At 29.0% G+C, this 21,884-nt stretch overlaps 1 protein-coding gene across 1 annotated transcript; it reads right to left on the reverse strand.

The window, feature by feature from the left end:
* Window positions 1–14,373: 14,373 nt before the first annotated feature.
* LOC106305220 lies at window positions 14,374–19,292 on the reverse strand. The gene is made up of 4 exons (XM_013741591.1): window positions 18,529–19,292; window positions 18,345–18,395; window positions 18,167–18,239; window positions 14,374–14,591 (listed from the first exon to the last, which is right to left on the reverse strand). The coding sequence occupies exons 1-4, from the start codon at window positions 19,227–19,229 to the stop codon at window positions 14,415–14,417; spliced, it is 1,002 nt and encodes a 333-aa protein (XP_013597045.1). The 5' UTR covers window positions 19,230–19,292; the 3' UTR covers window positions 14,374–14,414.
* Between the last annotated feature and the right edge of the window lie 2,592 nt (window positions 19,293–21,884).

Raw genomic sequence — 21,884 nt, forward strand, 5'->3', positions numbered from 1 at the left:
TCCGGATTACCTGGATTATCAAAAACAAAAATCAGTTCTTTTTTACAATTGTGTAAGATTGTTGCTTCACATGGTCATCCAATAAACACGTGATATTAATAACAAAAATTTCAATTGTGTCTCGTTTCCAACATTTACAAAACATTCCTTGAAGAACTGAGTATATCTAACTTGTCTTGTGACTATGCAGGTCACGTACATGCTGATGGTAACTCGTGCAAGTATAGTCCCGGACCTTGTACAAAACAATGCAACTTTGTGTGTTCAGGCTTCGGCTTTAAATATGGAGGACATTGCAAGGGGACCAAATGTTGCTGCAAAAGAGTAGCTTCCGATCTACAAAGCCCAACATTAAACTAGACCTCCTTTATACTTCTTCGCGCAGTCTGTTTGATTGACTCTTAAAATTCTGTTTTCATCTTGTTATCAGTTTGATTGACTCTTAAAATTCTGTTTTCATCTTGTTATCATTCGATGATACATGAGATGACGAAAATAATATATAACTCTGTGAAACTTAAAATTTAAAAATCCAGTTCTCAACTAGCACAGCACAAAAACATCATTAAAATTTTAAAATAAATTTAGATGACATAGACAGTAAATCTAATTTTCAGTAACTTATATAGTTATATATAAGACTAAATGGAACTTGGTGGTAATTTAGTGGTTGAAGTGTTCATATTTGTTTCAGGTAAAATTTGTATCATCCTACTGCGTGATTTCAAATATTCAGTAATCCTTGATCGTATGTATAAGTAGGTGTGTGATTTCATTATTTCAACCTTCATTGATCAAGCATGTAGACGTTTTCTCTTCACTGGGAACAAAATCCAATTCTATGAACCTCAAAAAAAAATTAATCAGAGATTCGGTTTGATTTTTTTAGAACAATTAAGGTCGCTTGCATAATAGCATCTCCAAAACACACTGTATAACTTCAAATACATAGTCTTTTGTTCTTCAAAAAAAAACTTTAAAACATCCAATTTGAAGTTTCATCTGTTTATTTATATTTTGGTCCTTAAAATTACACATCACATTCATGATTTTAAAATATTTTCTTGTTTATCGTTTTTATCCTTAAAAATTGTATATCTCATAAATATTTCAAATTTTTTTAATTTAAGTTTTAGGCGTAAAATTAAATAAAAATTTAAAACTAAGATTTCTAATATTTTAAAACTAGAATTAGACAACAAGAATATTACAAAAAGAACTTTATTTTTTTTTATTCAAACGTACATGAAGACATAATTATCACATAAATTTAAATATTACAACTACACTAATTATATGGGAGCATCACGGAAATAATTTTATGAAATAATGTGGCATTTTGGTTGTAGTTTAATATTTAATTATGTATTTCTATTTATAATTTTATATTTTATTGTAAGATTTTATTAATTAATATTATTGTATCATTTTTATATATGTTTTAGTTATTTATAAAAGTTTTATGAATTTACATTAATTATGAAAAATATAAGGACCATAGTATAAAATACAAATAATAACGAAATTATAATTGAAGTTTTGATTTTAGAGAAAAACAGTTTTTTTTTTTTGTCATCTAAGAAGAGAAGAACACTTTCAAGCTTCAAATTTAGAGTTTTTCAAAGTTCAAAATATAGAGTTTTTTGGAGATGCTTTTAGAAAATCTCTTAGAGACATTCTATAACTTTAAATATTTAGTTTTTTTGCTCTACAAAAAAAAATTTGAAGTTTCATAATTTTGTTTGCATTTTGGTGTTTACAATTACACATCACATTCATGATTCTAAAATATTTTTTTCGTTTATAGTTTTAATCCTTAAAAATTGTATTATTCATAAATATTTCAAATTTATTTTATAAATTTAAGTTTTACACATAAAATTAAATAAAAAATTTAAAAGAAGATTTCTAATATTTTAAAACTAGAATTAGACAACAAGAATATTACAAAAATAACACAATAAAAAAAACTTTTTAAAAAGTACATGAAGACTTAAGTTTTACACAAATTTAAATATTACAACAACAAAAATTATATGGGAGCATTACGGAAATAATTTTATGGATAATATGGTATTTTTCTTGTATTTTAATTATGTAATTATATTTATAATTTTATATTTTAGAGTAAGATTTTATTAATTAATATTTTTCTATCATTTTTATATATCTGCTAATTATTTATAATAGTTTTATGAATTTATATTACTTATTATAAATATAAGGAGTATAGTGTAAACACACAAATAATATTGAAGTTAAGTTTGAAGTTTTAATTTTGGAGAAGAACACTTTGAAGTTTCAAATATATAGTTTGCGAACTTCAAAATAGAGAGTTTTTTTGGAGTAAATCATTTCTAAAAGACACTCTATAACTTCAAATATTTAGTTTTTTACTCTAAAAAAGGTATTTATTCACACTACACAAAACTTGAAATTTCACTACACAAAACTTCAAATTTGAAGTTTCATTTTTTGTTTGCATTTTGGTTCTTACAATTATACATCACATTTATAGTTTTTGAAAAAAAAATATTGTTTATCATTTAATCCTTAAAAATTGTATTACTCATAAATATTTTAAATTTGTTTTATAAATTTAATTTTTACACATAAAACTAATTAAAAGGTTTAAAAGAATATTTCTAATATATTTAAACTAGAATTAGACAATAAAAATATTACAAAAGAAACTTGCGAAATTGCCACAAATACCACATTCATAGTACTTCTTTTCATTTCTATACTAATCACTTTTACCCTCACTTTTAATGAAAGGTAAAAGACACTTATACCCCTAGTGTTAACTAATCTAAACTTAGGGTTTAGAGTTGAGGGCAGATTTAGGGTTTCTGGAATGTGAAATTTAGGATTCTAATAAATATATAAATAAATACTAAAAAATATAAAAAAATTTAAAAAATAGTTGCAAACATAATTTTTGATTTTCAAAAAGCAAATTTGAAAAAAAAATCCAAAAAATCGAAAAAACAAATTCAAAAAAAAAATTTATAGAAAAATTCGAATTCGAAAAAGTATAAAAAAAAACTATTTTTTATTTATTTAAATAATAATTTATTATATATATAGAGAGAACATGTGTATAAGAGTCTTTTGTCACTTAATGAAGAAGATATTTTTTTAAAATGTCATTTTAGTGGTGGTAAATATTAAAAGTGGTACCATAAAAGTGGTAAACATGAAATTTATCCAAGAAACTTAATACATTTTTTAAAGTACATGAATACATAATTATTACACAAATTTAAATATTACAACAACACTATTTATATGGGAGTATTAGAGAAATAATTGTATGAAATAATGTGGTAATTTCTTATAGTTTAATATACAATTATATATTTCTATTTAAAATTTTATATTTTAGTGTAAAATTTTATTAATTAATGTTGTTGTAATATATTATATATGTGCTAAGTTATTTATAATGAATTTATATTATACACATAATATTGAAGTTAAGTTTGAAGTTTTGATTTTGGAGAATAACATTGAGAAATTCCTTAGGATAGACCTAAAAATTTTTTTGTCACAAATATAGCACTTAAGGATTAAAATGACCAAAATATTTTATTAAGGGGTATGTTTTTGGGTTTATGGTTTAGAATTTAGGGTTTAGGGTTTATGATTTAGAGTTTAAGGTTTAGAGTTAAGGGATGGAGTTTTGGAGGTATGATTTCAAATTTTAAAAACTTAAAAAATATTAAAATTTTCAAAATAAAAAGTCTATTTTGCTCATTTTATTTTTTGAGGTATATTTTTGTGACCCAAAATTTAAAAAGGTATATTTGAGAGAGTTGCCTAATTTTTGAAACTTCAAATATAAAGTTTTGCAAACTTCAAAATAGAGTCTTTTGGAAATGTTCTAAGCCCCAGCTTTTGAGATTAATTGTTTTAGTTTTTAGAATGGTTTTTTGTTTTTGTTTTTCAAAAACCATTTTTTTACCTAATCAAGATTTCTTAAACAAAATTGATTCCCTAAAAGTAAGGGAAACAAAAACTCTCGTAGAAGAGCACGCAGCTTCTTATGTTACTTGAAACAAAAATCTATTAAAAAATTATGTGCCAATTGTTGAAAAGAAAAAAATACCCATACAATTAAAATAATTTGTATATGAAAGTTTTCTAAATAGTTTCTAATTTGTAAATATTTTTAATTATGTTTATTTTATATATATATATATATATATATATATATATTATGATTTATATTTTACTATAATATATATATATTTTTATAAAATATAATAATTAAAAATGTTAGTGTTTTTTTATTATAAAATAATCATCAAAATGTTTTGAGAAATTTTAGTAGTAACTTCTAAATATTTTATAGCTTTTATGTTGTATTATTTTAAAGTAATGTATTAATTAATTTTTCAAAAATTAAAACATACAGCAAAACCAAAATATAAAAATCAAAAACCAAAACGAAAATCTGAAAATTAAAAAGAAAAAATTGAAAATCAAGAACTAAAATCTAAAACTAAAAACTAAAAACTACTAAAACAATCATCACCTTTATCATTTGTCTGTTAACAAAAGGTTAGTGGAACTTTAAATATTTTTGGATGATATATTTTGTATATCCTAGAGCAATCATTTTAGAAATTTACATCACATTCAATCACATGGATGTGGTTTAATCTAGGTTTAAAAGTAATCTACAACACTAAATTTGTGTGGTTACACAGATATAAGATTATGATTTAGACCTTATTCGATTATCCAAAACTTACGTCCATTCAAAAATTGCACATTCCCACAAAAATTAGTTTGGGTCCTTCGTCATACCTAAAATAACTCTATATTAATAATAAAAAATTAAATATATATATCACTATTTTCCATTAATAGAAGTTTATTAAGATTAAATAAATATATTATAATAAGTGATTAATATTATATTTTTAATTTTAAATATTTTGATAATTTAGTTGTTTAATTTCTATTAATAAATTCTTTTAAATTATTTTAATTAGACATATAAATTTTGATATGTAATATCAAGTTAGTTTGGTGATCACTTAAGTATATTAGATTATATATACTTATTTTAATTCAACTATAGTATTTTGTTCTAAATAGTTTAAATTTTTGATTAATTATATTATTTATAGTTAGGTTGATTTTTCTTAGATCTATAAATATATTTTAATAAATTATGTATAACTTAATATATATTGCTTTGAGAATGAAACATAAAAATAAACTAATTCAAAATTACATAAATGAATATAACAATAAGATTTTGAATTATAATGTGTACATAAATATTTTAGAAAATAACTAAATCGTAGGATATTGCCTAAATGAACATAACCGATGAAATTTTGAAAGCTCATGAACATATATCGATATTTAAAATAATTTGTAAATTCTAACTAATTTTATACCTTAAATTAGTAAAAATAGATTAAAAATTATTTTAAATAATATTAAACATGAGAATTTCAGATTTGCTTGGACATTTTTTATTATGGGCATATTTAGTTGTATATATATAATGTCTTAAGGGGGAAATTATTTATGTTTAATTTGAGAATTATTTTTTGAACTTTCCCACCTTTTCAAATAATATTTCAAGTACACCTACCTTTTTCCCGGCATGAACGAATTTTAATAGCAAGAACTTATAAATTATAAATAAGATTAATAACGACACGAAAACATACAATTTTTTTAATTTATCGGATTCTAAGGACATGAAGACTAGTGTATAAAATTTTGGATTTGTAAATCATGTAATCTATTCTACTAACACCAAATTACCTTTAAGAATTAACTCTTATTTTATCCTAATAAATTACAACACATGCACTGAATTAATAACTACTAATTAATTAATTAAAAATCATTGTTTCGTTAAATTTCTCTAACCAAACTTACGATAATTCTTTAACAAGTTTTTAAAATAAAATTAAACAGATTTATTTAAAATGTTATATACAAACATTTTTTTATATATTCATGTATATTATTATTTCATTTCGCATACAAAATATAAATTATATTTTTTTATTAAAACATATAAAGTTATTTTCTCAAATATATGTTATATAAAACTTAGAGAAATACTTATATATCCTATTAAAATAGAAGTACATTTTATTTTAATCAAAATAATTTACTTTGGAAATTAAATAAGCTTTATTATTATATGTAATCATAGTAATTCATTTTTTAATTTGTCTATAAATACATCAAAAATGGTTAATGTAGTTAAAAATATGAATTGACGAATATGTTATATAACATATTATTTTGATTGGTTTAATATCCAACCACCATATGAGCACCCAACAAATTACAGAACATTAAAAATTGTTTATTTATCATATATGTTATATATTACAAACCGAACAAACACTCATACAGGCGCATGTTTGTGCAACCATTATGTTTTTGTGTCGTGAAAAATTGTATATGTCTATTTTATGAAAGAAGACATTCATACGCTGTAATGTATTAAGCTCTAGTATAGATTAACTGTATATCTTTCGAATATCAATATTAAATTTGATCAATGGGATGATGAAACCGAAAATATGTTTTATTATTATTAAATAATTTTTTCACCTCAGGTTCATAACTTTTCATAGATCTAAAGTTGTTTTTTGTAGTTTACCTTTTTAGAAGTTTTTTTGTAATTTAAGAAATAACATTTCTTACCAAAAATGTGGTTTTAAATCTAAGACACAAAATAACGAATTTTCATACATTACCACGAGTCCACCAACACTTTAATTAATCAATAATATAACTAAAGCATTTTTATTAAGTTATATTATTCATGTTCCGCCGGCTTATGTACTGCAACTTGTATCTTTTTAGTGAACAAAATTAATTTTCGAGGTTAAAGAAAAACCTAAAGCATTTTGATTTTTTTTCTAGAAACAAGTAGTGACATTACATGGTTTGGAATTTTGCAAAAAGGTCTTTGATTCTTTTGCGTTTTGCGTTGACTTGCTAAGCTCGGCGTGTTAGACTTTTTAACTTCGGAGTGGGCTTTGACCTTCGTGGGCCTATGTTTTCTTCTTGAACATTTATGTCATTAGATTTTGGGCTTTACTGCATTTGGGTTGAGATATCGAACCATGTTTGGATCAAGGTGAAAACCGGCTCTAACAATGATGTCATTGGGGAAAAAAAGAAAAGAGAAAAGATTGTAGTGAGAAAAAAAAATATAGGTATAGTTCAAGAAAGAAGAATTTATATATATATATATATATATATATATATATACCAGCACCTGAACTAGACATAATGACATCTCGAGAGAAGATATTATGCTTTTGGGAGAGAGAAGATTTAGGCCTATGTAAAATTAGTTAAAGCCTGAATATCAAATATCGTGTTATGTTTCCAATACTAAACATTTTTTTAATCTATACTATTAAAAGGGAATGAGTCCTAAAAAATCTACTTATGTAAGGTTGTTGGACATTTTCCTTTCAACCTACAAATTAAATTAAATATATCTAAACTATTAATATGTCATATTTTCTATTTTTCTTTTATATCCTATTGTTTATTATCCTATTTTTTTGGACACCATTATTAGTAATTATTCAAAATGTCATATAAGAAAATTTTGATGATGGGGAACAAAATTAACAATACTTTTAGCATACACAAATCAGTAGAAAAAAGTTTTAGCCACATATGTTATTATTTAAAAATAATTACTCAAAATTATAGTGTAACAATGTACAACAATAATATGACTATAACCCATCAGGATCATATATATCGAATTTGACCACGTGATATATCATTTTTAAGAAATTAAAATTTATTTATTTGAGACTTCGGGGGTTTTTTTTTTAATTTGTTAGATTCAAATCTTTTTTTATAAAGACTACCTCCAATAATAGTGGGTTCTTCGGATTTTTACCGGATTATATCAGATTTTTAATTAACATTTTTTTACATCCGAACCAGAATATATAAAGGGTACCAGGTCTACTGTTTGATCACGGCTCCGGGTCGGATAGGAAAACGCTTCTTAAAATTCAAACATTATAATAGAAAACTCTTAAATTATTTTTTCTAATAAAATTTTATAAATTCATGCAAATTTTACCGAAATTGTCAACAAAAAGATACTCGCGCTTTGAAAAATGGGCAAAAAAGTAGTACCTTTTAAATTGAATATAGATAAAAAAATAGTATATATTGATGGTTAGAACTATGATACAAATATCTAACAATAGATATCATTTTCAATTTAAAATCAACAGCTCATATTGTTACTACAACACATTGTTCTTCGAATCTTGAAATCTACTTCGAATAAATAACACACTTTGATTTTTTTTTGAAAAAACATAAATTTTTAAGGTTCGAAACAAAAGATAAATTTAGTTTTTCAATCAATATTGGAAATAGCTAAAAAGCAAACCCGCACTTTTAAGTGCGGGTTAAAATCTAGTACTGTGTTAAAATTTAAAACCAATAATTACAAAAAAAAAACAGAAAAAGAAAAATGTTCTCAAACACTATTATGTTCAAAATATACAGTGACACGTGGTATCATTGATTTTGTTTGAGTTAAAAATGTTACCATGCATTAGATTTCATTTTTTTATTTTAAGATTGAGTTAGTATGTGTTAATTTGATGACAAAAAAAAAAAAAAAAAAAAAAAAAAGAGTTACGTTTTTGAGTTATATCATTTGTTAATTTGATAACTCAAAACTTAATGCAATATCAAAGAAAAACCCATGTTTTAGAAGTTTACTTAGAATATTAGTTATTTTTTATAAGAAAAAAGAAGCTGACGTAAAAAAAACAATCGAATACTACTTCACTGAAAGCTGAAGTTAGATTATTTTGTATATGTGACTATCAAATTTTGTTATAGTTTTAAACCCGCAAATTTAATAAAATCAAACTAAAAACAACAACAACAAAATCAAATACTGGTGTTAATAAATCAGTTATTAGGTACTTTTGTTTGTAAAATTCAAAAAGATTACGTATGGTTTTAAACCCAAAATTTTAGAAATATCTATATTAAACTAAAAAAAATATCAATAGTAGCGTAAATAGTTAAGTTGCTTTTTTGTAAATTTCAAATATTTATTTATGGTTTTAAACCCAAAAATTTAGCAATATTTTATGAAACTGAAAATAAAAAAAATAATCAGAAACTAGTGTCAATAATTAAGTTAAGTTACGTTATTATTGCCTTTGGAATAAGTAACTAATGTTATTAGTAGTTATAACTCTAGAAAATAAGACGTATTGCAATTTATTTTTATCACAGTTAATTTTATACATATTAAAAATAAAAGAGAAATTTCCAGGAATAACCATTTTTAAGTTTTTGTCTCAAAAATAGCCTTCAATGAAGAAAATAATCAAAATAAGTTTTATTAAAAAGTAAAAATGCATTTTTATCCTAGGGTTAACCAATCTAGACTTAGGGTTTAGAGTTAAGGGGTGAGGTTTTGGGGATTGAGTTTCAAATTTTAAAATATTAAAAATAAATATTAAAAATTTCAAAATAAAAAGAACTATTTTGGTCATTTTCTTTCTTTAGGGTTATTTTTGCGACAAAAACTTAAAAAATGTTATTTGAGAGAATTGCCCAAAATAATAACTATGATTATTATTTATTTTTAAATAAGTTAACGTTTTCTTTGTTTTAATAAATATTCATTATATATATGTTTAAATCTTTAATTATTTTATCAAAAAACTATCTTGCTAATTATACATCAAAAATTTACCAGTCATCAGTTTTAATAAAATGATAATTTTTATTTTTACTGAAAACTTCCCAAATAAATTTACAGTTTTTACCACATAATTTTTATTGCAAGCTACATCGAATTATAATAAATACTGCAACTCAAAATCAATAGTACATGTCACCAATAGAAGCCTATAAATCAAAAGGTGTTATGTCACAAAATTAATAATAATATAAAAATAGAAAATAAGCCATGACAATTAACCAAGCATATATAGGAACCTAAAGTAAAACTAACGTCTAGACCAGTTGGTTGGATCGTACTTCATTTGGAGTTAGCACTTAGAGCATCATTATTGGTGGCTCTTAAGTGTGATTCTTAAGTTAATGAGTAATTAAAATAAATGGAAAATAGGATTTAACGTAAGAGGTGGGTCTTAATTAGGATGGGGAAGAAACGCCTCTTAATGGACGTGTGTTTAATGGGTATTGGATAGGCGATTTTGGGAGGAAAAGAAAACATCAACCCCTTCTCTCGTCCCCGAAGACATGCGGAGTTCGCCTCAACGAAGAATCTCGCCGGCGGTTCTGGTCGATTTCTGAGCATCGGCGTCTCTCCTCGACGGAGTGAATCGGTGGCTCTCCCCTCATCGAGAATCGGTGGCTCTCCTCGACGAATCTTGGTGACTATCCTCGACGAATCTCGGTGGCTCTCCTCGACGAATCTCGGTGGCTCTCCTCGAAGAATATCCGTGGCTATGATCGACGGAGTCAATCGGTGGCTCTCCCCTCGACGAGAATCGGCGGTTGTTGCTGAGTTTAATCAAAAGATAAACTCAATTTTATTTTTGAATTTCTCATTTTTGCATGTCTTTGATTTTGATCATTCGTGTTCTTGTCGATTGTTTTCTCTGTTTATACAAATCTCGAAATTGATAATGAGATGTTGATGTAGAGCTTTTATGCATCTCAGTTTATAAAGTTCCTTGCAATGATCATCATGTGTGTAACTTCATGTTCGTAATGGTTTTGATTCGTGTATGTCTTTCTGTCTTAAGGTGGATGATATAACGAGACATGACCACGTTCAGGAAACAAAGCACAACAATTGCAAGTGAAGGTAAAAGCCACATTTCTCTTTGATCTCTTTCGATTAATTAAAGTCTTTTGATTGTTGATTGAATTGAATCGTGTGTAATAAATGGTTAGGTAAGTGTTAGATTATGGTTGTGTTAGTATTAAATAGAAGTTATGGTTAGATAGGAAGTCGATTGTGTAGAGTGATGAATAAGCCGATGGTTGTTAGATATATATCAACTCCTTCTTCTCTTTATTATCACCTCTTCTTCTCTTCCATCAAAACTTGTTCCTCTTCTTCTCTTCCATCAAAACACTTTCTTTTCTCTTCTTCTTCTCTTCCATCAAAACTCTTTCTTTCCTCTTCTTCTTCTCTTTCTCTCTTGTATTTCACACGCTCAGATATGGATTATAATCCATATAGGAGTGAGTCAAATTTCATTGACCTTCTTCAAAGTCAAGAAGCAAGTGTCTTCGGTTCATCCCAAGTTCCCTTTACTGGAACTCAAAGTAGTGAAGAGACAGTTGTGGAGCGTAGAGAACGCCGAAAATGGACGCCTACCGACGACATTGTTCTCATCAGCGCATGGTTGAACACTTAAAAAGACCTGGTGGTTGGCAATGAGCAACAATCAGGTGATTTTTGGAAACGCTTTGGAGCCTACTTCGCGGCATCACCTAAGGTTGCAGGAAGCGAACGGAGAGAGCCAAGCCACTACAAGCAGCGTTGGCAGAAGATCAACGACATGATGTGTAAGTTTTGTAGAGCTTATGAGGCTGCAACAAGGGAGAAAACAAGCGGACAAAATGACAATGATGTTCTGAAGAAATCTCATGAGATCTTATACAATAACCACAAGAAGAAGTTCAACCTTGAGCATGCGTTTATGGAGCTGCGCAATGACTAAAATGGTGTGATCTTTCAAGCTGTAGAAACGAAGGAAGCTCAAGAAAGAGGAAGTATGAGGACGGTGCTCAATCTTCAACCTCTAGAGCTACTGAAACCAACACTTCTGATGCTGATGAAGCAAGCAATCGACCACCGGGTGTTAAGGCAGCTAAGGAACGGGTTAAGAAGATGACGGTGGATGAGAAGGGGCTGTCTGAGTTTCAGACGATGTGGTCCATAAAACAACAGGATCTAGCCATGAAAGAACGCCTTTCCAAGATATCTATGCTTAACAGTCTAATTGGAAAGCAAGAACCACTGTCTGAGTGCGGGGAAGCTTATAAGCAGAAGCTCATCACTGACTTGTTCTCTGTTTGAATCAAGAATCACTGACTTGTGTGTTGTTTGTTGTATTGTCATCGAGTTTAAGTCCTTTTTTGTCTTTGTTGTTCTAGTTATTTCCTTTGTATGTGTTTGTTATGTCTGTCTGAACCACTTTCCTATATGTATTTCAGAAGTATTTAAGTCCAATGTTGTGTTTCTGCTTATTGTTCTTCAGCTCTTCAGTCTGTTAGTATGTGTTTTTTTTCTTGTTCTCTTCTACGGATCGTGGCTAAAGTTGATTGCTGCTTTGATTTTCAGGTTGCTTGCTGCTACAGAGAGCTTCGTGGCTAAAGTTGATTGCTGCTTCAGAGAGCTTTGTGTTTGGACACAAGACACAGGCTGAAGCGAAGCCTTGTATTCTTCGACACAAGACACAGGCTGAAGCGAAGCCTTGTATTCTTCGACACAAGACACAGGCTGAAGCGAAGCCTTGTATTCTTCGACACAAGACACAGGCTGAAGCGAAGCCTTGTATTCTTCGACACAAGACACAGACAGAGTAAGTCTCATATAGTCACGGACTGAAGCGAAGCCTTGTATTCTTGTTTGCCACGCTTGTCCTATATATTTAAATTTTTCAATACAGGAGAGGAGTGGAAGAATCACAGACTTATCTGCCACGCTTGTCAGTGTTCTGTAAAGTCATGAGAGTTTGTAAAGGCATGAGATTTTTGTCAAGTCACGAGAGTTTTTAAAGTTATGAGAGACTTGTAAATCATTGTCACGAGAGTTTGTAAAGGCATGAGCCTTTATTCTTGTAAAGAACCGTCAAGAGAGTTTGTAAAGGCTTTTATATTTAAGCATTGTCATGAGCCTTTACTCTTGTATGAACCAAACACATTCTCCTTCTTGTTTCTTCTCTCTTATTCCTTGTTCTTCATTTTGTTATTCGTGTGTTGGCATATGGTACTGCAGCTATTCGTGCGTTGGCATATGGTACTGCGGCTGATACGGTCGACGAATACCTCCGACTCGGTGAAACTACTACTCGATTAAGTGTGAAACATTTTGTGGACGCAATAATAAATTTGTTCGGAGATGAGTACCTAAGAATACAAACACCAGATGATCTTCAACGTCTACTTCATATTGGAGAGCTTCGTGGATTTCCCGGGATGATAGGAATCATCGATTGTATGCATTGGTACTGGAAGAATTGTCCCACCGCTTGGAAAGGACAATATTCTCGTGGTTCGGGAAAACCCACAATCGTTTTAGAGGCGGTTGCTTCATATGATCTCGGATATGGCATGCGTTTTTTGGACCTCCGGGTACTTTAAATGATATCAATATCCTTGATCGCTCACCTGTTTTTGATGACATAATAAATGGTCAAGCTCTGCAAGTTAATTTCTCGGTCGAGGGAAGAGGGTATCATTTGGCTTACTATCTCACCGATGGTATTTATCCAAAATGGACAACTTTTATCCAATCTATTCCAATTCCACAAGGACCGAAAGCCGATTTATTTGCTCAACGTAAAGAAGCTGTCCGGAAAAATGTTGAGCGTGCTTTCGGAGTCTTGCAAGCTCGATTTGCCATTGTCAAAAATCCAACACTCTTTTGGGATAAAATCAAGATTGGAAAGATTATGAGAGTATGTATCATTCTCCATAATATGATAGTAGAAAACGAACGAGATGAATACACTCAATTTGATGTTTCGGAATTCCAACAAAGAGAAGGCAACGGAAGTTCACATGTCGATCTCACCTATTCTACAGATATTCCTACAAATATCGCCAATATGATGGGTGTGCGAACTAGAATTCGTGATAGACAAGTGCATCAACAACTCAAAACTGATTTGGTTGAAAATATATGGCGTAAATTTGGACGTGATCAAGACAACAACTGAGCTTCGATGCATCTTTTAAATTATTATCGTTTTTGTTGTAATCTTTGTTTTTATGTTTTTATGTTTTTATTTTAAAATCTATGATTAAAATGTTATCCTTCACTATGTTATATTTAATAAAAAAATTAATCTTTATTTAATTTATGTTTATTATTATTATTTTTTTAAGAACCCTTACTTAAGATATAACCATTGGAGCATTTAAGCAATGTGGTTCTTAAGAAAAGTTCTTAAGTGTACTTTATTACTATAATATTCCCTAAGAACCCAATTAAGGGTACCACCAATAATCATGCTCTTAGCACTCCACTTCCCTAAGTTAAATGATTTATTTTTTTTTTTATATTTGAGAAAAAGAGGGAATTAATTATAAAATCAATCGAAAACCCAAACGAAAAGGACTGTGATATATATAAAACTCGGTAGGTACACAATGATCGGAAAAAATGTTACACGTAGAGCAAAAACTATTAAATAAATTAAACATTAAGCAGTCCTACCATAATGCAAAATCATGACATGATCACTAGTTGATGACTCCCGAAGCAAAGTGAAAGGAGATGATGATGGTGGTAATGATGATTTTGGGCTCCAAATGGTATCCCTTACATGCTGCATCGTCAACAACGGCGATAACTGTTCTCCTCGGCATCTTATTTCTATCTGTTTTAATAATTTGCATCCATCAAACAAACCAAAAAGAGTAAAAATCACACACATATATATATGTATATATATGCTAAAAAGGTTATAGAGTACGTGACACGGTTAGAGAACCTGTTGAGTTTTGAAAACATCACTCTGTCTGTGACTACTAAATTAAAGTCTACTATAACCAGTTATAACTTTGTTGGGTTTAATTATGCCTTGTCTATATGCTTCATATGTTTGAGATATTGTGAAATTTTAAAGAAGACAAAATGATATGACCCCCTAGGTTGTATATATTATTTGTTTAAATTATTAAAAGATGCAAGTGTTCTGTTATGTTATCAGATAAAGTTTTGTATTATTCTGCTGTTGACCTGCTACGCTCAAAGCTAGTTTCAGTTCTCTATAAGAAATACGTTGTTTTGTGTTCTATTGTAGAAACGTGATTGGTTGGTGAGGAGATGATCAATTTATTTCAAAGTGCACCACTTGGGATTATGATGCGACATTTTGCACAACTTCAAGCCCCACAATAAAATTCTACCCATGCAACATTATGTGCTATTGGAGGAGCCAATTACGAGAATATCTGACCTTAGTAAGCACAAGTGTATATCGAGCTATCCTACGGTTAATTACCATATGGATCCTGCCGTAATTAAAGAGAAGATTTTTGAAAAAATAACCCAAAGAGATACTAATTAACTGACGAGGGAAACTTTGATGTGCTGGTAAGTGGGAAAGACGATTCTTTTGGCTTGATGAAAAAGACAAAGCTAGCCATGCATGCATCAATGCTTTCAAATCACGTTTTTCATCAAATGATTATTTGAATAATAATAGTATTATATATCACACATCTGTCTATCATGGTGCTATGTAGTTAAAGTATCAAATATCAATATACAATGCTATATCCACTATGCATTAATCCGTGGGATCAAATAATGCTCTATTCACTATGCATTAACTAGTCGGACCAAATATCAATATACTCTTGTGAATACATGCATGCTCTCAAGAAAACAAGCTAAAACATTAAGAACTAAACATACAACAAAATTTTCATGGTTATGTATTTTGCGTGAGATCCAACTTTTTTATAATTGATTTTTATGAAATAAATTACTCACATCAATTTCATGATATCTTATTACCATGTTTAGTCCATAATTTCTTCCGTACATCAATTGAAGTTGAACATTGGTACTGGATGAAAATGAAATATTTTGTTGTCAAATCTAAAATCATACTAATTATATAAACTGATGTCGTACATATTATATTATCTATATTATTAAATCTGAAGTACTTTTTGATACCGTTTGGAAACATAGATACCAGTATAAATGAGAATTCTTTGGAAACATGGATAGCTGTATAAATGAGAATTGTTTAGAAACATGAATAACAATATAAAAAAAAGTATAGTGTTTTTTTAGTAATTTCATTAATTGTATTTTCATATTTCACCTAGTTTAACAATTTCATTAATTATATTACCTTAACAATACATCACATCATTAATTATATTATCATAATAATAATAGTGCATATTTTAATACATTAGTTTTCAACAATAACTCTGTGCAAATTATAAAATCAAAAATGTAATATAACTGAGTTTTGCATATGGTTAAACGTTCGGTTTAATTTGTTTTACTAATAATTTTTTTTAGTTTCAATCGGTAGAAAATTACGTACCCAAAAACATAATTCAAATACACATTTTCTCAATAAAATAATAACTTAAATCAAAATAATGAAAATGTATTACATTTATATCACTTAATTTTTCATTACATATAATTATTTTATTAAATAAAAAAAAATCTTTCTATTTCACTTAATTTAGCCAAACACATAGGAAAAGTCTCTTTTATTAGTTTATAAAATCAGTTAGGCATGAACGTTGGCTATCCATTTAGGTATGGGTTGTTTCTTTCGAATATCATTTTTTCTGTTTGAAATTAGGCTTTAATATTATAAATTTATGTGCGGATTTTGAGTTGAGTCCTTCTGGGTCTGGATGAGTTCGGTTCTGATAAACAACAAATGTATTTGAAATGAGTTCGGATATATGTACAAAAAATAACCATATTATCCGATTCGGTCTAAGTTTTTTGAATACAATTAGTTATATTAGAACACATCTAAAATATATTATATTAATTATAAAAAAAATATATATCAATGTATAAAATGTAAGAATCAATATCCGGAAATGCGGATCAAACTCTAATACTAGAATTAAAACTCATGATCGCCAATCTCAACAACCAAGATGACATCAGCTAACACAACTAAAGTTTTAAGAGTTAGCTGTACTTACTTATCACCACATAGAAGGTTGTTTAGACGTTAATTTACACAACTAGTGTTTAAGAAAGTGTTTGGCCGTTTACTAGACATTCGTTTTGTTATGTAGAATAGTTTCATGTATATAACAAGTCAACGTTTTCGTTAACATTTTACACGCCTATGTACATGCAGTTGATTCTTGTAGGGCAAGACTTCATAGCGCATGAACATGTATTTGTGAGCCTATCTTGACTCCATAGGAACACCCCTCTTTTTTTGAAAAAGGACTCCATATAGGAACATGCAATATATTTACTTAAATATTATAAATTCTGATTAACGAGAGCATTTACACACACAAGTACGCATGTAAGCTTTTCGAGGTTGCATTAAGATATCCTTTCTCTCTGTTTTCTACTATTCTCAAAGCAAGCATGCCTGATGACTCAGACTTGTTTTATTCCAGAAATAAAATAATTACAAATTATTTTAATATAACTATATTATTATGGCCTGAAACTAATGAAAAGACATAGTTCTTCTCTCGATTTCCAGTTTCCTATGAGAATTATTAAAATGGCAACAATAATGATAGTATTATTGATAAATGATCGATCAAAAACCTAATTAAGCACTTTTTTGCATATGAGATATGCAAAGAAATTTGAATGACTCCGTCGGTTTCAATTTAATTGTCATCGTAAAGTTTCGTTAAAATAAGTATCGTTTTAAAATTTCAATGCATAATTTATTAACAATACTTTCTAGTTTATTTTTTTTTTGAAATATGGTTAGGTGTATATGTAATGATATTTTATTTTGAAAATACACAAATTTAAATGTTTTCTTAATCTATGTGCACAAATCTAAAACGACAATTAAAAATTTAAAATGAAAATGAGGGAGTAGTTACTTAAAGAAACAAGTCATCTGATGAATAACTTAGCCTAAAATCATGAACTAAAACTGATCGATAACTCAGGAGAATCGATTTACATAAATTCGTATCATATGCAATTCATCATGAGTATTAATTAGATTTCACCTAATTAATAAAGGATGCCGTGTAGCTTTCAATAGTCAGAGAGTGGTTTCACTCACTTATAAGTTATATTACTTCCATTTGAGCATCTCCAGCTACCTAAGATCTAACTGAACTAAGTTATATGAGATAAGACGTGTGACCTAATTAAGTTGGGGATTTAGATCTAATGTCATTTCCATTGATCATATTAAAAATCTTCGAAGATTAAAAAGCATTTCGAAGAGTCGTCTAAGGTATTTACCTCAGATTCGCTATCCAGTTGAAGCTTCTTCATAACGTACTTAGTTAGCAATCTAACTGTGATTCTCCCATCCCTTATCCATGCAAATAAAAAAAAAAAAGCATATAACAGAAGTTATGGTTCGTAACTACCCTTAACAAAAACAAGTTTAATTAATAGTGCATGAGACAAGATTTACTTGATTCTCAAGTAGCCTTTGTTTACTTGAGGCAAGAACGGTTCCTTTTCCCTGCGTTCAAAAATCTTATGATAAAATATATACACTCACACATATGCTAAAAGATCGAGTATAACCCACTAATATAAATTGAACCAAACTTAGAAAGGTTTTTAAAAAATGTAATAAGAAAGGTATTAGTTACTGATATTGTGAAGCTTGAAGAAGAAACCAAAGACCAGAATGTGGTCTTTTTGGAGGATCAAGAACCCTAAACTCCGAGCTTGGTCCAGCTCCTCCCTCCTCCACACAATAACTCCTTGTAACACTATTATTGTAAGTGACGTCACGATCACGCATCATTCCTAATGATGACGGTCTAAATGGCGCCGTATATTGAGGCATCTTTGAAGATGGGAACCAAAAGCCACGATTTAATAACGTTTGAGATCCAATTAGCGGCTGCTGCAGCTGCGTGTTATCTACACTACTACTAAGCGCTCCTGCCAAGTTTGACGATGAGGAGAACAAATTGAGCTCTGAGGAATTTTCTCTTCCATCGAAGTTTTTGCTACAACAACGCTGGAACTTATATGACGCCGTCTTATTGCAGTTGCTTTTCTCCTCAGGGCCTATACCTAAGCGGAGCCAAGATTTATCTTTATTACCATCTTCTATGTTAATATAAGAAACGACGTCGTTCTTTGAGGCGGATCCATCGTCTTTATTAGCCGGAGGAGAAGAAATGTTACAATAGTTTGCAGAAGCTGCGGTTTCTCCACTAGAATCTTGATTGTTTATTATTTCTCTTCTCATCATCATCACCTCCGTGAAACCGCCTCGGCCGCCGCTGCAATCACGGTAGCTGGAAACGCCTAAAAGTGGTGAGGATTCAGGAGGAACCATGTTGACTATATGATCTCAGCATGAGCCCATATATTGAGGGATTATTGAAAACTTGAGAAGGGAGCTAAGAGAAAGCATGGTTTTGTGGAGAGGAATGATTCTCATGAAGAAGATAAGGGTTTCATTTATTTATTTATAAATATATTTTTTTTGCCAAATATTATTTATAAATATTTATACATGTACTTTTAAAATACGAGTGTAGGGTTATGAGTGAGAGAGGACGAGGAGGAGAATTATTCCTTTACAAATCTTACTTTCCATTTATTCTCTTTGTTTGGAAGCTTGTGGGAATGTAAGAAAGAGAGAGGAGTGTGATGGTCTCTCTGCCTGTCAGATTTATATTCAATATAGAAGTATCTGAAATTATGAATGTTTTCATGTACGTATAGAGATCATATTTTTGAAAAAAACGTATAGATCATATATATACGTAATATATGTAACAGCTTATATAAATCTCCTTGTTTTTGCCACTGAATTTCTGCACTTTTCCTTTTTCCCACTCAAAATAATTTTAAAATATAATTATTTCTGTAAAAGTTTGTTCGGGTTTTATTGACTTTAAAAGGACGAAAGGTATGCTTGTGCGAGGAAATGGGATAAAAGGTGTGATCGATCCAGCTAATCGCTTTTCATGCCATGTTCGGGAGACAGATATAATTGCCAGCTAGGGTTATAACTTATTAGTTTGTGTTCAAGGAAATTAAATTTTTAATATCCTAATAAAGTCTATTTTAGCCCTAATGGTTGATTCTTCTTTTAATGGGATTTTTAATCTGTAATTAGGTTGTAATTTATCTCTTCCAACTTAGGTTTCTCTTTTATTTGTAATAACAAAAGCTATTTACTGATGTGGTCTTGTCGTATTTGATTTTTCATTGTATATGTTCAGAGCTTTAAATCCATGCTATTTTAGTTTTGATGTTATTCAGTCAATTTATTAATTTTGCTATTCAGCAGAGTCCATCCACATCACTAGTGGAGAAACCGCAGCTTCTACAAACTATCGCTTCTAATGGCAACATCGGGTTGGGCGGTGCGGAACAAACGGATTGGTTAGTGCAGTGCGGTTTAAGTACCATTACAAAAAAAAGTGATATTAGTAGCACATTATGATAGCATTGTTTTCTAAACTGCTATGAGTGATTAATTTTTTACTTTTGTTTATATTGATAGCAGTTAATTATCGCTGTTGTGGAAAATTAGTGAACGGAAAGCGAAAATCATTGATACCGCCAATACTTAGCTAAAAGTTAGATTTAAGCGTCGGATACATGATATCAAAAACATATAATAGCATTTTTCTTATGCTAAGATAAACAATTTTTCAAAAATTATATTTAAAACATTAATCTTTAAATCTAAACTACATACCAAATCATACTTAATTTTTATATCTTACACAATTTTAAATTTTTAAACTTCTTTGCTTTAATAACTTTAACTTTATAACTAAGTCTTAACATTTATATTTAATAATCACTTTTAACATTTATAAACCTTAAATTAAAATTAAAATTCCAAACCCTCTATCTAGAACTCCAAACCCTACTCCACAAACCCTAAAATATACTTCAAACCCTATGTACTATACCACAAATTATAAATCTAAACACTTAAACTAATATATTCAAACTTAAACATCAAATCTTACACACATAAACTACAAATCTAATATTTTCAAAAATAATCTCAACTTAATCTAATATCTAAACTTAATTTTTAAAAACGTAGTCCAAGTCTTAATCTTAACCTCAAACCGCAAATTTAAACTTTGAACTCTATATCATAAACATTAACTTTACAATATAGTAAATAATCTAATTATTAGATGAAAATTTACTCTATATTAACGGTTTTAAGTTTATAAATTTAATTTTCAAATATTTATCCTAAATTTAACAAACAAGTTGATTAACAAAGTGCTGAAAGATTAAATAAAAGAAAATTACCTTTTTGTTACCCCTATTTGAAACCCTAAACCCTAAACATAATCTTTAAAACTCTAATCTATTCAAATCTAAACCTTGCACATTATATTCCTAACATTAAAATTTTGACTTTAAATTACATAAACTGAATCTTAACTACAAATTTTCAACCTCAAAGATTAATTAATTTATATAATCTCTAAAACTTTATATTTACATTTTTTAAAAAAATATTATAATATTAAAATTACAATAGTTGCCAAGAAAGAAGAGAAACTACAATAAAAATAAACAAAATTAGTAATCTCTCATCTATTTTTCCATTGGCTAATACTGAGAGTGTCTGGATTGGCAATATAGACCATTGATTAATATTATTCGATGGCCCAGATTCATCCAATTTGTGCATCTTCATCTCTCTGTCGCTCGGCTATTTAGTTTTCATTTTATTTTTTGCTTTCTTCCTCTTCTGTCAAATCTCACTCTTCCTTGCTTCCTCTTCTATGGAATCTATCTCTTGTAAACCCACCGTCTTCAACGCCAAGCTTCGCCTCCTCATGAACCCGAGGACGAACCCCACAGACGAGCCGCTTTGATTGGGCCGAGATGAAGCTCTGCGCCTGATGAGCTTCTCTACCGCATCTCAGATCCGTCTTGGCCGGTCTCTGCCTTCACCGAAGTCGCCACCGCCACTGCTCGCCACCACCATTACTGGTCACAT

The sequence above is a fragment of the Brassica oleracea genome, chromosome C7 (genome assembly GCF_000695525.1).
Source record: "Brassica oleracea var. oleracea cultivar TO1000 chromosome C7, BOL, whole genome shotgun sequence".
In the NCBI taxonomy this organism is placed as follows: Eukaryota; Viridiplantae; Streptophyta; class Magnoliopsida; order Brassicales; family Brassicaceae; genus Brassica; species Brassica oleracea.

Bases quoted from the DNA above. Each gene is read 5' to 3' on its own strand.
- LOC106305220 (XM_013741591.1), bottom strand. From the start codon at position 19,229: ATGGTTCCTCCTGAATCCTCACCACTTTTAGGCGTTTCCAGCTACCGT. The intron at 18,396-18,528 runs GTAACTAATACC...TTTTGAACGCAG, and splicing joins CTTCAAGCTTCACAATATCA to GGAAAAGGAACCGTTCTTGC. The intron at 14,592-18,166 runs GTAAATACCTTA...TTATTAAAACAG, and splicing joins AACTGGATAGCGAATCTGAG to ATAGAAATAAGATGCCGAGG.